This window comes from Rhea americana, unplaced genomic scaffold (genome assembly GCF_003343005.1).
Source record: "Rhea americana isolate MKP2758 unplaced genomic scaffold, rheAme1 scaffold_15, whole genome shotgun sequence".
Lineage (NCBI taxonomy): Eukaryota > Metazoa > Chordata > Aves > Rheiformes > Rheidae > Rhea > Rhea americana.
In genome coordinates this window covers 1050288-1063509 of record NW_028185594.1, presented here as the reverse complement: position 1 = coordinate 1063509, position 13222 = coordinate 1050288, and the positions used below count along the sequence as shown (strand labels likewise).

Here is a 13222-nt window from a genome sequence, read left to right as displayed (position 1 = left end):
TCAGCTCCCAGACGTATCTCCAGAAAATGCTGAGACTCAACCTGAAGGACCAAAACCTTGCACATACGTGCACACACACACACCACTCCCTTTCACCCCATGCTAGAGAATTGCTCTCACCATCTTGCTGCTGGTCAAGAACAGTAAAAAGGCTGATTTCCAGGCTTCTGTGCTGTTCTTAAGAAGCAAAGGCTGGTAATCAATGCCAAGAAAGCACCCTGCTTGCCAGCAGCACAGCATCGCGTAAGGAGCAGAGGGAGAACCAAAACAACACAGCCCTTCTATTCCCTCCCCAGCCTCCTGCTACCCACAAATGAAAAGGGAAGAGARAATAGTTGTCAGGTAACATCAACATCAGATGCCACAGGCAGTCATCAGATTTTCTTTCAGCTGCTTACCAGTGTGGCTCCTTTTATGTACCATTAGCACATTGGGCCCAATGCAAACCATGCCACAGACGTCACATTTCAGTTTACCATTCGGAAGCCGGATTCCTCCCTCGCTCGATAGCTCCTGGATCTTTCTGTTATCCGTCATCTCGTTATTCTCAGCGAGGGGCTCTTCCAGGCTGCTTCCTTCATCATGAGCCCTGATCTCATCTTCCTGACACAGGGGCTTCCTGTCAGATTCCTCATCACTTTGCATTTCTAGCTTTACTGAATTTGCTGAAATAAAAAACAATAATAATTAAAAATGTGTATTTTCTAAGTTCCCAGCTGCTAATACCATGGCAAATTTCTACTTTTACTGGTATTGAAGCAGTCTCGAGSCTCAAAGCAACACAAGAGCCTCGTGGTGCTGAGGGCAGTGCATTCGCAAGTTACACATGAATCCTCCCTCAAAGCCTACTATATATATATTTTTTTAATCCCTGTTCTCTATCTCTATTTTACAGCTAAGAAATTAAGGCYGGATGATACAGAGATCTACCTAAAGTTGCAGAGATTACATAGCAGGCTTGAGAACTAAATACTGATCTCCTGCTTCTCAACCTGAAACACAAGGAAGGTCTTCCTTCCTTTCAAGGAACCACCAAAGTCACAGGAGTAGAGTACATCAATCGGACATGGACACTACTTYCTCCAGATCTCTCCTGCCTTGTGTTAGCGCACTGAGACACAGAAGTCTTCCAAAGAAACGGCACTGCAGTATCACAGTCAATTCATGGAAACAAGCCTACTTCACGAGCAAGACTGCAAAATGGACGGACCTAATGAAGCTTGTGGGTTGTGTCGGAAATCTCGGAAAYGCCACGCTTGCCTGGACGGGTTTCCTGATGGAGAGGAGAGAATCTCTATTCAAGTCTCTACTGCTTTTCTGCTACCATCTTCTAATTCACGTAAATAGGACATTGCCAAGGCAAACAGACCTCAAGTGAGATGTCTGCTGGCTTATTTACATCTGCAAGTGAAATAAGTGCAGTTTAAGATCTTTTAGATCTGCTGTTTAGCCTGATGGGCTCACCACTGTCTTCTATGATCTTTAGGTCACAGTCCAAATCTTCTATAGACTAGCAAGAGCTTGCAGGATCACCAGATCTTTAAAGAAAAAGAAATGCAGGATGCTTTTTCACGTAGTGTTCTCAACACAGGAGTCTTTTAACGACCAGGCACCCACATCTCTTTGTTTTGACAGTTGGTGGAAACTGCTGAAAGGACTGTCCCAGAGTCACACTCTCCATCCACACAGTCAGCTAGAAGGCAAGCCCACGTGCCTGTTTCCATAAGCCTTGATCCTGCTGAGGGATTTTAAAAGGAGGTGATTCAGCCTTCATATCTAAGCAGTCTTTGACCTCTGTACTAAGGCCATCAGCATGAGTGCCGATGACAGCAGTGGATTCGGAACGCAAACGTGTGCCCCGGGACCGGCCAGGTGTCCCAGAGCCTCTCGCAGGCGTGCTCCGGAGCAGCCGCTCGCCGCACCAAGTCTTGAGAACCAGATGGGAGAACTAGGAGTAGATGCATCTCATCACTGTGAGTCAGTACAGTTTCAAACAGCTGTCCTGGCAAAATCAAAAGAACTRACCCTATTAGTTACACTTATTCCTGTGCCCTCTTTTCTCCCCCTCTCCTTCCCCCAAATTTATAGTTAAAGAAAACACGTGGTACAGAGGCCGAATTGATGTTGCAATGCTTATCCACCACCGTTACCACTTGGCAAAGCATCATGAAAGGGACCGAGGCACCAGAGACCGAACAATGGCAAGATGCTGCTTTTTAATCATAACATGGTTGAAATACATCTTCCACTATTCATTAAGGCACTAATGGGAGCTGAGGAATGAAAGTACTATTACAGCAAAGCCCATCCAGAACAAGGACACAGACAGATCACAGCAGACTAGTATCAGCACACTCTCTGTCATCAAAGCGTTTTAAAAGAACAAAATATCCGGGCATTTCATTTATAGAAAGGAATTGATATTTTGTTGCCACAGAGATGCATTTATTGTTAAAAAAAGAAACAATGGCACAAAGAGAGCTCAACTGTGACTTAGCTACAATCGCTGCTGAGGGGGCAGCGCACAGCTGTACCGTCCTAGGGGCAAGCCGGCTATTTCCACCTACGTGTGACGTGGTAGGAAGAACACTGGCCCCCAGGGACAGCGCTCTGCTCTGTGGTGCTAACCTTGGGACAGATAGTTCACACTGGGAAATATGCAGAGGAAAACAACCTCTTGAACCCAAGCCTGGTCATAAAAAAAGATTTCCTATTTTTTGCACGATTCTATCTCCTGCAAAAGGACAAAAGAATTTTCTAAATAGCTTCCTCTCAAGGTAACCTCCATCTCAACAAGTGGAAGAAGAAAGGCACAACTCAGTCAACAGATGTTTGCATGGGCAGGACCCCACATGGGAGGTGAACATGAGAATCTAGAGAACATGAATTACTCCACGCCASGGAGCCTGCGTTCTCCACACGCAAACTTCCTGTTGGGGCCAGCGTGAGGATGCCCCCATGGAAGACTGGGAAGCAATACGGCATTTGCTGTGAAGTCTGCCCACGAGCGGATGCGGCKGTGTAGCCACGATGCTCCTCATCATCAGGAGGATGGACCCCCAGCAGAGGRCTCAGCAGAAGCAAGCAAGGAAGAGCAGGAGCTCTGCCAGCTGTGTGGGCTAGAAGCAAGAAAACCAAGGTCCTAGGCCCATCACCCCGTGTAAAGCACGTCTGTGATTTATGGACAATTTTAGACCTAGAGAACAGCAGTTCCCTCTAATAATAGCAGCCTTTGGGGCTATTTAGCAGGTCTGAGAGTGAAGCCCAAATAAATGGTTTGCTGTCTGCAGAAGGATTCAATACACTTGGCCATACAAGTAACTACAGTAGAGCCAGAAATAGAGCTCTGGTCTCCTCACGTAAAACCTGAGGTTGCTACCACAAGACTATGCATTCTCCTTGCACAGTAATGCACAAAATAACCAAAAAACCCTCATACCAATGGTGTGTATTTATAGATGCTCGCAAGAGAGAGAAATGAAAGTRTTTGTACTTTACATGTCTCCTTACATTACTTGCATAATTTTCTGTCTCACCTGCTTTGACATGGAATAATAATCATTTGATTGCAATGAGTGCTGAGCACCCCAGGTTCCCACTCATGTCTGTGTACTCAGCACCTATAAAATCAAGGGTGTGAGAGCTTACAGACTAGGACAGGCTAAAGTAAGTGATCCTCCAGTGTTTCCTTCTGCTGAATGCTGGCGTTTACCCAACAGGATAAACAGCGCAACAAAACAGAGCGAGTTGTTTGCCGAAACACAACCTTCCAAAACACTCGGTGCTCCCAAACTCCCGAGAACATAGCTCACAAAGTCTAAGCAATTCCTCTCACATCTTTAACAATATTTCTGCTATTGTGCGAAGCTGTGCAGGTTATTAACCGTTCTTATTTCCCTCACCCTTACACACACACACACACATCGCTGTCTTTGCCATTTTCAGAAACTCTCTGCTAGCTCTTGTTGCTGTGCAAAGGTTTCTTTCAGCTGGGACTAATTGCAGGTCTCCAAGGAGGGGAGTAGGGATCACCTCAGCTCCGCGCGAGCTTTGCTAATCAGGTCATCTCTGCTGCCTTACATCATCCTGCCACACGTATTACGCCAATGCAATAACCTGCACACAAAAATGCACTTAAATTACGTGGAGTTTATTTTCTCTGTTCTCAGCCAGCCTTTGAAACTACAATCATTCTGTGGAACTGTCTTTGTTTTCACCTACAGGCACAAATTCGGAGAGAATACCAAACTTGGCTACAAAGGGATATAGCAGGCTATCCTCTAYGGGATGTTTGTGGCTATCCTTTATCATGCACAGTCTCTACATCAAAATTTCACCCCAGGTTCCCTTGCCTTTCTTGTTCACGCACTTGCTAAAAGTGGCAGGCTTCCTCATCCCTTGGCAAAGCAAAGCATAAATAAGTAAATGGAAATTAAAAAAAAAAGAGTTTTGGCACTTTCCCTAAAAAAATCACAGCAAAGGAGATTGCAGGGRTAAACTGCAATCCAGCGCACTGCAAAAGCATGAACTTGAGGTCAAACATTTCCCCCTGTCAATACAAGTTCCTTCCATTTTTTCCCCRCTCTGGATCACATACCCYGTCAYGTCCATAACAACACCTTGYGGGARAAAGAGATAGCAGCCACAAAAGCTTCCACCTATGAACAAGAAACTAATAGGACATATTTAATAAGGCCAGATGGCAATTTTTCTTTCCTTTCTTTTCCATAGCACCAACCAGCTGATCTCGAATCAGGCTTCATCSTGAGTGGCCAAATTGAAAACAATTCATGTTAATGTCTCATAAGTGCTAATTAATCTGCAATTCCCTATTAAGCAGCATTTTAGCAAGACCTCAGTTCCAAAATATTTTCTTCACCCACAAATTAAGAGCTGCTACAAACCAGAAGTTGGATGATCCACCTAAGAAAAACACGCCTAATATTTCATCTACTATYGTGGAAAATGACACCTGGGGGAAAAAAAAAATCCCACATGGCTTGCTGAGAGATCTGATGGGCTGGGAAGTACAGCACTGGTCATGTTTGGGGGRAAAAAAGCAAGCTAGAGTGGGATTTTTGTTATGGAACAGAAATCCCTCTGCACAACAGCACAGGGAGCAGGCAGCAGGACCATGCTCCGCTGTCTCCTCCACTGTCTGCTATCCTAGGTCATTGCTTATTTTATCTGTGGCCTTGGAAAACCAGGCTGGCTGCTGTCACCAAGGGTTTGCGGTCTGCAGCTAGAGGTTAGCTTTTCCTGGCAGYAGCAACACACCACCATGCTCTTCCTGTTGCCCCAGGAGCAGCCGAAAAAGCAAGCCTGGCCCCTCAGCCCTGCCGTGCCTCTTCCCCGGTTCCTCTTCTCTTGGCAGCAGGAAATGCCTAGCTTTGGCCAGGCTTCAGATACTTATCCTTGAAGAGGCAAAATTCAAATCTGCCGCCCCCGGGGAGCCTTGAGGTGGCTCCGTGGGCGAACACAGCGAAGGACGTTTGCAGTTAACGCGGACACAACGTGTTCTGGAAGCAAGCACGTCTGAGAGCAGGGGCGGACGGTGCGTTAGCTCTCCCAGGGTCTGCTCCAGGTTYCCTGTCCAGAGCACGATATAACGTGCCTGGACACTACATCTGCCTTTGCCTCAGAGSTTCCACAAGTGCAAGGAAATGAAGAAAATTTAACTTTCCTTTAGGAAAACCTTCCGCATATCCTCTTGTCAGCGGTCCCTGACACTGGCTATTTTAATCACAAAYTTCTCCTAGGCAGCAGATTAATGACATAGCTAATCGCCAACTAAAGACAAATACAAAAACAGCCCAAATTCTTCCACGTAGTGAACCTGGGTGTCTAGCAGCACACCCGAACACCACAACACTCAGAAGCAGAGCCCCTTTTCCCTACGAGTAAAAGCGCTCGGTAACGGTGAGCAGAACACATTTAATTTTAAGAGCTGGGACTGCAAACTGACAAGTGTTTCGTAAAATGAAAAGCAAGAGCCTGCCGGGGAGAGGGGGGAGCAGGTAGTGAGAACTCCTCRGAGCCGATCGATTTTGAAAATCCAAGGGAAGGAATGCCAAAACGTGCAAACAATGCGGCGCTGCCTCTTGTTTACTCTGAGAGCACTCAGAGCCCAAAGGGTCCTTAAAGAGGGTGTTTACACCGCTCTAGAAGTGTAGTGAGACTCTAATGCAAGTTTAAACATACTTTGCTCCTGGAACAATATAAAGGGGTCTTAGTGAAAAGAAAACTTCACCTCCGAGTTTCTTGTTAATAGTACAGCTTGGCTCTTAACTAATGAGGCTTTTCAAAGCAATTTTGGCTTGATCAGGAGTTATTAAATGCATAAACATTTAATCTTCCCGTTTTAAAAAAAAACTGTGTAGAAGGGGTGTGAAGGCCAGCTGGGCAGAGGTAACACTGAGCAAGGAATCTGCTCCACAGCTACCTTGGAGCCCCCCAACGGGAGACAACATCACTTGGCGAAGGGGTCAACACTAAAAAGCAAATTAACTGGAAATTGTGTTTAGCTCCTGAGAAACAAGCAGGCTTCTCCTCCTCTTTTCTCTACATCGCTGCAAAAATTCCAAAGCCGCGTAGGTGGGATGCTGAGGAATAAGGAAAGTCAGCTCTGCTCACAGCACGAAACCAGCTTCTTCAGGTTATATAACTGCGATGCTAAGGAGAAAGGAAGGTGTTTTTTAGATGACACCTGAGGGCAACACCACCCTAACAGCAGTTTAATGGAACTGTTTCAGTTTGGGGTTAGAAAGACATATTTTCGGAGTGCCAGATCTGCTTTCACAGTAGATTAAGGTTTTCTCGAGGCTCAGAGAGATGTGAAGCTGAATCTGCATGGAACAAATGAGAGTGAATGTCACCTGCAAAGGGGAATTACCCAACTCTTTTCTCAAGTCAAGTGAAAAAAAGCCTAGATAGGGCCTCTTACATTACACATGGACATCCCTAGTGCTGGCATCACATTTCTCTATCGCAAGCTGCCAAAGATCAAGCTTTTGGCCACTTTGCCACAGTGGTAGTCTCAGGTGGTGACATACGTTGTCATATTGACTTCAGCAGAGTTACATCAATTCATAACAGATAAATCAAGCCAAATACTTTAAAACTAGTACCAAGAAGGAGGACAGAAAGAAAGAGATTTAGAAGTTCTGTGTAGAGTTCTTCTCAGCATGCTACAAATGGGATTCTTCAAGCATGCCCACATGGAACAGGTTAATCCTCCAGAAATTCAGTGAGAAATAATCACCTTATTTAGACATCCCTAAAAGTTTTAGTTTTCACATTGAAGAATCTTGGTTTAAGCCTGCTTCCTCTGAAATTTGCTTAAGCTTCTGCTAAATGCAATAGAAGACTTACTTCGTATCTTCTGGAGGTGTGGCGTCATAAGCGTAGACTAACAGGTCGGTTACACCCAAGTTCAGTTTAAATTACGATGGGTTTGCACAGCTAAGCCTGGCTTCAATCAAGTTTTAGTCGGCAAACCGCGGTTGCTGTGCTCCTGCTCCCCACCCCTTCTCCTGCCTATCCTTTTTACTGGCACCAGTGCTAGTGGAACTGGGTGGAAAACTAACCCGACTGAAAAAAAAAAAAAACAACCCTCCTGAGAAAGTGAATTGTTTTCAGCTGGATCAGGTCCCCRACCCGGCTGACCGTGCTGTCACAAGAACTACAGTGTAGAAACAAGCCAGGGTCAGGGCAGGACACACCACCCAGATTTAGACCAGCCTTAGCTGATGTGAAATGGCCCCCTCAATTTCACTGAATACCTTCAGTAGCAACATTTTTAAAATACCAAGCTTTTTCTCCCAACCCAGCTGTCCATTGCCAGACATGAGGAATGAGGGCTGCAGTAGTGAAACCTGTGGAACAACTTCTTTGCTGAAAAGACTACACAAGCTTATACAAATATTCAAACTGAAAAGACCAGAGTTACAACTGCAAGGGCTCTGATTTAAGCAAACAACACCCCAAGTGCAGTAGTAAGACCTGAAATAYCTTCTCTATCCCGGGATGAAATTCTGAGCTGGGTTCAGTGAGAACCCCGATGAAGTCCAAAGGCTGAGACGGCAAATAAGGAACRTCTTGGTATGAGTAAGGATGGCAGTGCCTATACCAGAATTTACCCCAAATGGCTAGCGGAATGACTGCTCACCATGAATCACCCATCCTGTCCCTCCATCCAGCAACAGCAGGAACTCTAAACTGAATATAAATGATTGCTCAGTGTTGCAAGATCTCTCTCCAGAGGAACCTCAGGCCATATTTCAACCACAAATGCATGTATGCAACTTGTATTTACATGAGCAAGAGTCATATATTCATATCCCAGGGTAAGAAAAGTAATTTTGATGACCCATCCTCCATTACCTTTTTTCCCCTGTACTTACAAAGTAATTATGGTGCAATAAGTATTGTGTTCAACATAATACAAGGCTTCTGCCCCGTCTATAGGTACAAGGAAGAGCTTCATTTCCTCCGCATCTCTCTGCTTGTTAGGAACATCAGAACCTGGCCCCAGTGAAAGAGGAGCAGAAAGCAGAGGTATCTGGTTCCCAGCTGCTGTGTCCTCCACTGATGCTCAAGGCCTGGCCAGCTAGTAGGCTTGCAGCCACGGATGATTCCTCCCTAAAGTCAAACTGGGAGATACCATAGATGCCTCTTTTTCTTTTTTTTTTTTTTTTTTTTTTTTTTTTTTTTTTTTTTTTTTTTATTATGCTGCTTGTTGGGTTTTTTCTGGAAGGGTAAAGGGAGAAGGGTTTTCTTCTTTTTCCTCTCCTTCTTCTCTAGCATGAAACATACCTTTCTGGACAAATTTCACACAGCAAGCTCCGTGCCCTTATGCAAGCCCTGGTCACTCCAGCACCTCTCGTCATCTCTCCTCCTACCACATACCGGGATCATGGAGAATTTCTGCTTTTACCTTAATAGCTTTAGGTTTGTTAGAGAATGGCAGAGACGTYAGGGGTAGGGGGAGCTGTGGTGTGTAGCAGGTGTTCTCTAGGGCTTCTTTTCTTTGTAAAAATTTTTTTTTCAGTTACCAGGAACTGCAGAAGGCAGGCTGCAGTGAGGTGGGTTTACAGCCCCTTTCCATGCCTATCTACAGCAAGCCTCTTACTGTCTGCAGCATGCGCGCTAAATACTGCAAGTCAAACTCTCTTTTCTTGTACTTCACTAGAGTGATTTCTGATGCACACTGGATAGCAGGAGGAAAATAAAATCAGATCGAGTCTGAAACACTTTGTCTCTCACAACCCTGGTTTACATTAAGGCCACGAACACCTTATTTTTTTCAAGGTTGGTTCAAATTCTGAGAYGGGAGCAGCAGAAACATTTACTCATTGAGCAAGGACGCAAGTCACCTCTCCGTGGTCGCTAAGAGCCTGCTGCGAGTTCTATACGGTACCCAAAGCTAGAAGTTTGCAATGGAAAATGCTATGTATGGATCGCCTCTTTTCTCTTATAAACAAAAGTGAATTATAACATCCATTTTAAGTGACCAAAACCTCACTGCTCACTCACTGTCGTCTCTGCTTCTTAAAAAGTGCACAACTTCCTAAAATGCCTTCCAACATTCACAAAGAGCAGTAATTACTTCAGTAATGATTATTCCACTTATAARGAACTTTCTATCAGGAATTAGCACTATATTTGAAAATACACTGGATGAGGTTCTTTGAAGCATATGGTGTGACTCCTCTGGGTCTGGACCAAGCGTTCTTCTGTATTTTCCATCTTTGCCACAGCATTTTCAGCACTAAGAGACGTTATCTTAAATAAGTGAGAGGCTTTCATTGCAAGTTCTACCCTTTGCACCATTCACAGCTTTCAGGAAAAAAAAAAATTATTCATTTTTAATTATATAAACTCTAATTCAACTTAATGCAACCTGCCCTAGCCATGTTCTCCTCCTATAAAGGAGGCCCCTCCCTGACTTGTCAACCCATGGAAAATTATAGGATAAGCTCCTGTCACAAAAATATTTTCTTTGTCACTAAATTGCAAAAGGGAGATTAACAGAGAAACCTGTTCCATGTATGTATTTATGTGAATCAAAGCGCTGTCTGCACCTTAGGAGGGACCTGACTGATGCAAAGGAATGGGCAGATCCCCAGACACAGGAATGCCCTGGTAAAATCCAGTGGAGCTAGAGCCAGTTACAGCATTGGACCACTCTGAAGGATTGAGCGTATGATTTCATACCATGCATTTCACAAAATCATTACTGTATTAGGCCCCACTTAGAGTAAAAAAATAACACCCCCCAAAGTTTTACCTAACCATAGTATGACTGTACTAAGTTTAATGAGAACTCCTAAAAGCCAACAGTATCTYTAAATGCTGAGTTCTGCCAGCGCAGTGCTGCTTTGAGACCTCTTTTTTCACTTGAGATAAATGAAAAAAAAGTGTATTTTCCTTGCATTTTTTCTCTTTACTGTTTTCAAATAGCCAGTGGGGACCAGCGTTTGGGGATYGGGATGCAGAGAGACCCATTCACAGTTCTGACACCCTGTAGGTACCGAGTATAGCACATTAAGGCTAGACTCGAAAAACAAAATTCACCTGCCTCTGAAGATGCGTATCAGAGGATTATTCCCAGAACCAGAACCTGTACCAGGAAGGTGTATCATAAGAATGACAGAATCTGGTGTAGTCCTTTAGCTTTTCCAAATACAAAAGATGAAAAAAAATACACTATTTTATAACCACCTTCCCCTTTCAAAAGTCACTTTAAGAATTTCAATCTGTTTAAGCCCAAAAGTTAATATATTAAAAATGGGGGGGAGGGTGTCTATGGTGCCTCATTCCCACAACTTAAAACACACCAGCTATTAAAGCAGCAAGATATTTAAATGACTATTCATTCTGATTTTTTCTCTTTTTTTTAAGAAATGCTAGGCTTTCACCTGTATCATTATTATGTAGGCAGTGACAGATGGCAATGGAAAAATATAAAATAACTCTTAGAGTATTAACTTTTTTCAGTGCCGTATGTGTCAGATTCTTTAGCATAAATAAATGGCATTACACAGTCTCATTAAATCTATACATCTGTGTAGTAACTTGCAATTTATGGATATTTTCTGACACAATGTTCAAACCAACAGGTTTAGCTCACATGTTTCTTTTCTCACCATGCCGTCTCTAAGTCACCAGAAAAGCAAACAAAAGCAAAACCCTACAGTAAATATTCCCGAACAATTCTAAGAGAAGATTTGCTATTCATCATCTATGCATATTTAAGGGAATGCGAAAGAAAGAAGGTGGTGGGATCATGGATGAAGGGGCTGGAGAGACGTGGCAAGTCAAACAGGTAATCAGATACATAAAAACCTACGTAGCTTGCAGGTAAAAGAATGTTTCTTCAGTTTAAATTAAAACAATGACAAGAATAGAAAAAGAGGAGGAATATTTTCGTGTTATCAATGACTTAAAACACCAAAAGCACACACCGCATTTTCACTATGGTGTCCTAGAGTGCTGAGCAAAACCCCCACTGACTTCTCAAACGAGAGAGGGCTACAGATCGCAGGACTGAACCCCAGTCTGAAATGTTTCAGTCTACTGAAGAGTTTTCCAGTGCCCTAAGACCTAACGAGTTGAAAAAACCACTGGAAACAGCCTCAATCCAGAAGCCTCAGGAAGACGGAGATAAAACAGATTTCCGGACTCGAGAGTCTCCGTATCACGGCTGCTTCCTCAATAGGYACCCCACGCTCTCCGCTGCCCATCGCAGCAGCTCGGCTACCCCATGGAGGCCTGGCCCTGCCAGCCCCGCGCAGCGCCGCGCACCGAGCCGCTCCGAGGGACGCCAGGGCCCTTCCGTTTGTTTGTTCGGCTAGCCGTAAAAGCCGGGGGCGCCGCCGTTTTATTAAGGGGCTGAGGCTGGGCTGCCTCAAGGAAGGTCCTTGTTTGCGCTGCTCTAGCTTCTGGGTTGAGCGGGGAGGCTGCTGCTCTCAGGGGAGCAGCGGTGGGGGAAGGCTCCCGGAGCGCAGGGGGAGCGGGGCACAGAAGGCGGCAGATCAGCGGAGGGGATGGCCGGCTTGCTGCTGCGAGGTGCGCGAGGCCCACGGTGCTGAAAGCACGAAAAACTCTCCTAGGGATCCCGAGCAAACTGGAGCTGGCGCAACCCAGGAAGCCACTTAAAGCTGCCGGACTAGAAAGCAAGGCTGGAGGGAAGCACCAGCCCTGCAAGGGCACATGGGGGAGGAGCAAACGCTTTCAAGCCTTTTTATTTTTTCTCCTTCACTCTTAAATTCTGAGTTTTTTCTACTTAGAGAAAGACCTTGTTTTACTACAACATGCCTCAGAAACAGAAGTACTGGAACGTCCTGGCATGCTCGCTAGGAAGGAGAGTTGTAGGCAGCTCCGGTTCAAGGCCCAGGCTGACCTCGGGGCCCGTTACAGTCTCCACCAAGGGTTCCCACCGCTGTGTTCAGAGACAGCCACGGACTCCGGAGAAAATCAGATGCAGGACCACGTCACCGCACTCCTAGCGCAGGAGTGGCAGTTTCTTTCTCAACCACTGTCATGGCACCTTTGAGCTGTTCTCTTCGGCGTGTGGCAACACCTCCAAAAACATTCCTATGTATCAAGGCTCCTTTCTAAYGCTCCGTTCTAAGCATCAAGCCACATCTTACAGATAAACTCAACCCTTCATGYATGCAACACATTCCCACTGGAAATCTGAAATCTTGCATGAGCAGCAACTCCTGCACTTCAACCTTTTGTCTCCTTTGGTAAAGGATCTGTTGGAAGCTATTTATGTACTGGCTCTTTTCCTCTAGGAGGAGCTGGTATCTCTGCCTATATTTAAGATCGCTTGACACTTCCTACGATAAGGCCCTGTTTTTCACTTGCTTATCACTTTGCCAAAAACAATTTAGGCTGAAATTTGTAGGCATTATTTGAATTTTTGYGTGTGTGAAATTGCAATCAAAACAGTTCAACTGGCTCTGACAAGGTTGGAGAAAAGAACATCACTAGTTCTTGTGTTCAAGTAAGTTGATCCATGATCAGCAAAACTAATGAACTCTGCTTTTAAAAGATTTGTACCCACAGTCCCTTTCAGGCACTCGTTCCTTGTAGGAATCCCAGTTCAGCTATCTGCTGCCAAACAGAACGACTAACATCCGAGTTCAGCTTGGTTTGCCTTGCTTTATTTTTGAGGATGGGTCATGTGCATTCAAAAATGATTACTCATTGCAAC

General features: G+C 44.8%; 1 protein-coding gene across 1 annotated transcript in view; it reads right to left on the bottom strand.

Annotated features, from left to right (window-relative positions):
* The window catches only part of IKZF2 (IKAROS family zinc finger 2), a 107938-nt gene that overhangs the window by 46963 nt on the left and 47753 nt on the right, over positions 1-13222 (bottom strand). The window contains exon 4 of the mRNA XM_085299323.1: positions 399-665. Within this exon, the coding sequence (XP_085155449.1) occupies positions 399-665 (267 nt within the window). The remainder of the gene's footprint in view (positions 1-398; positions 666-13222) is intronic.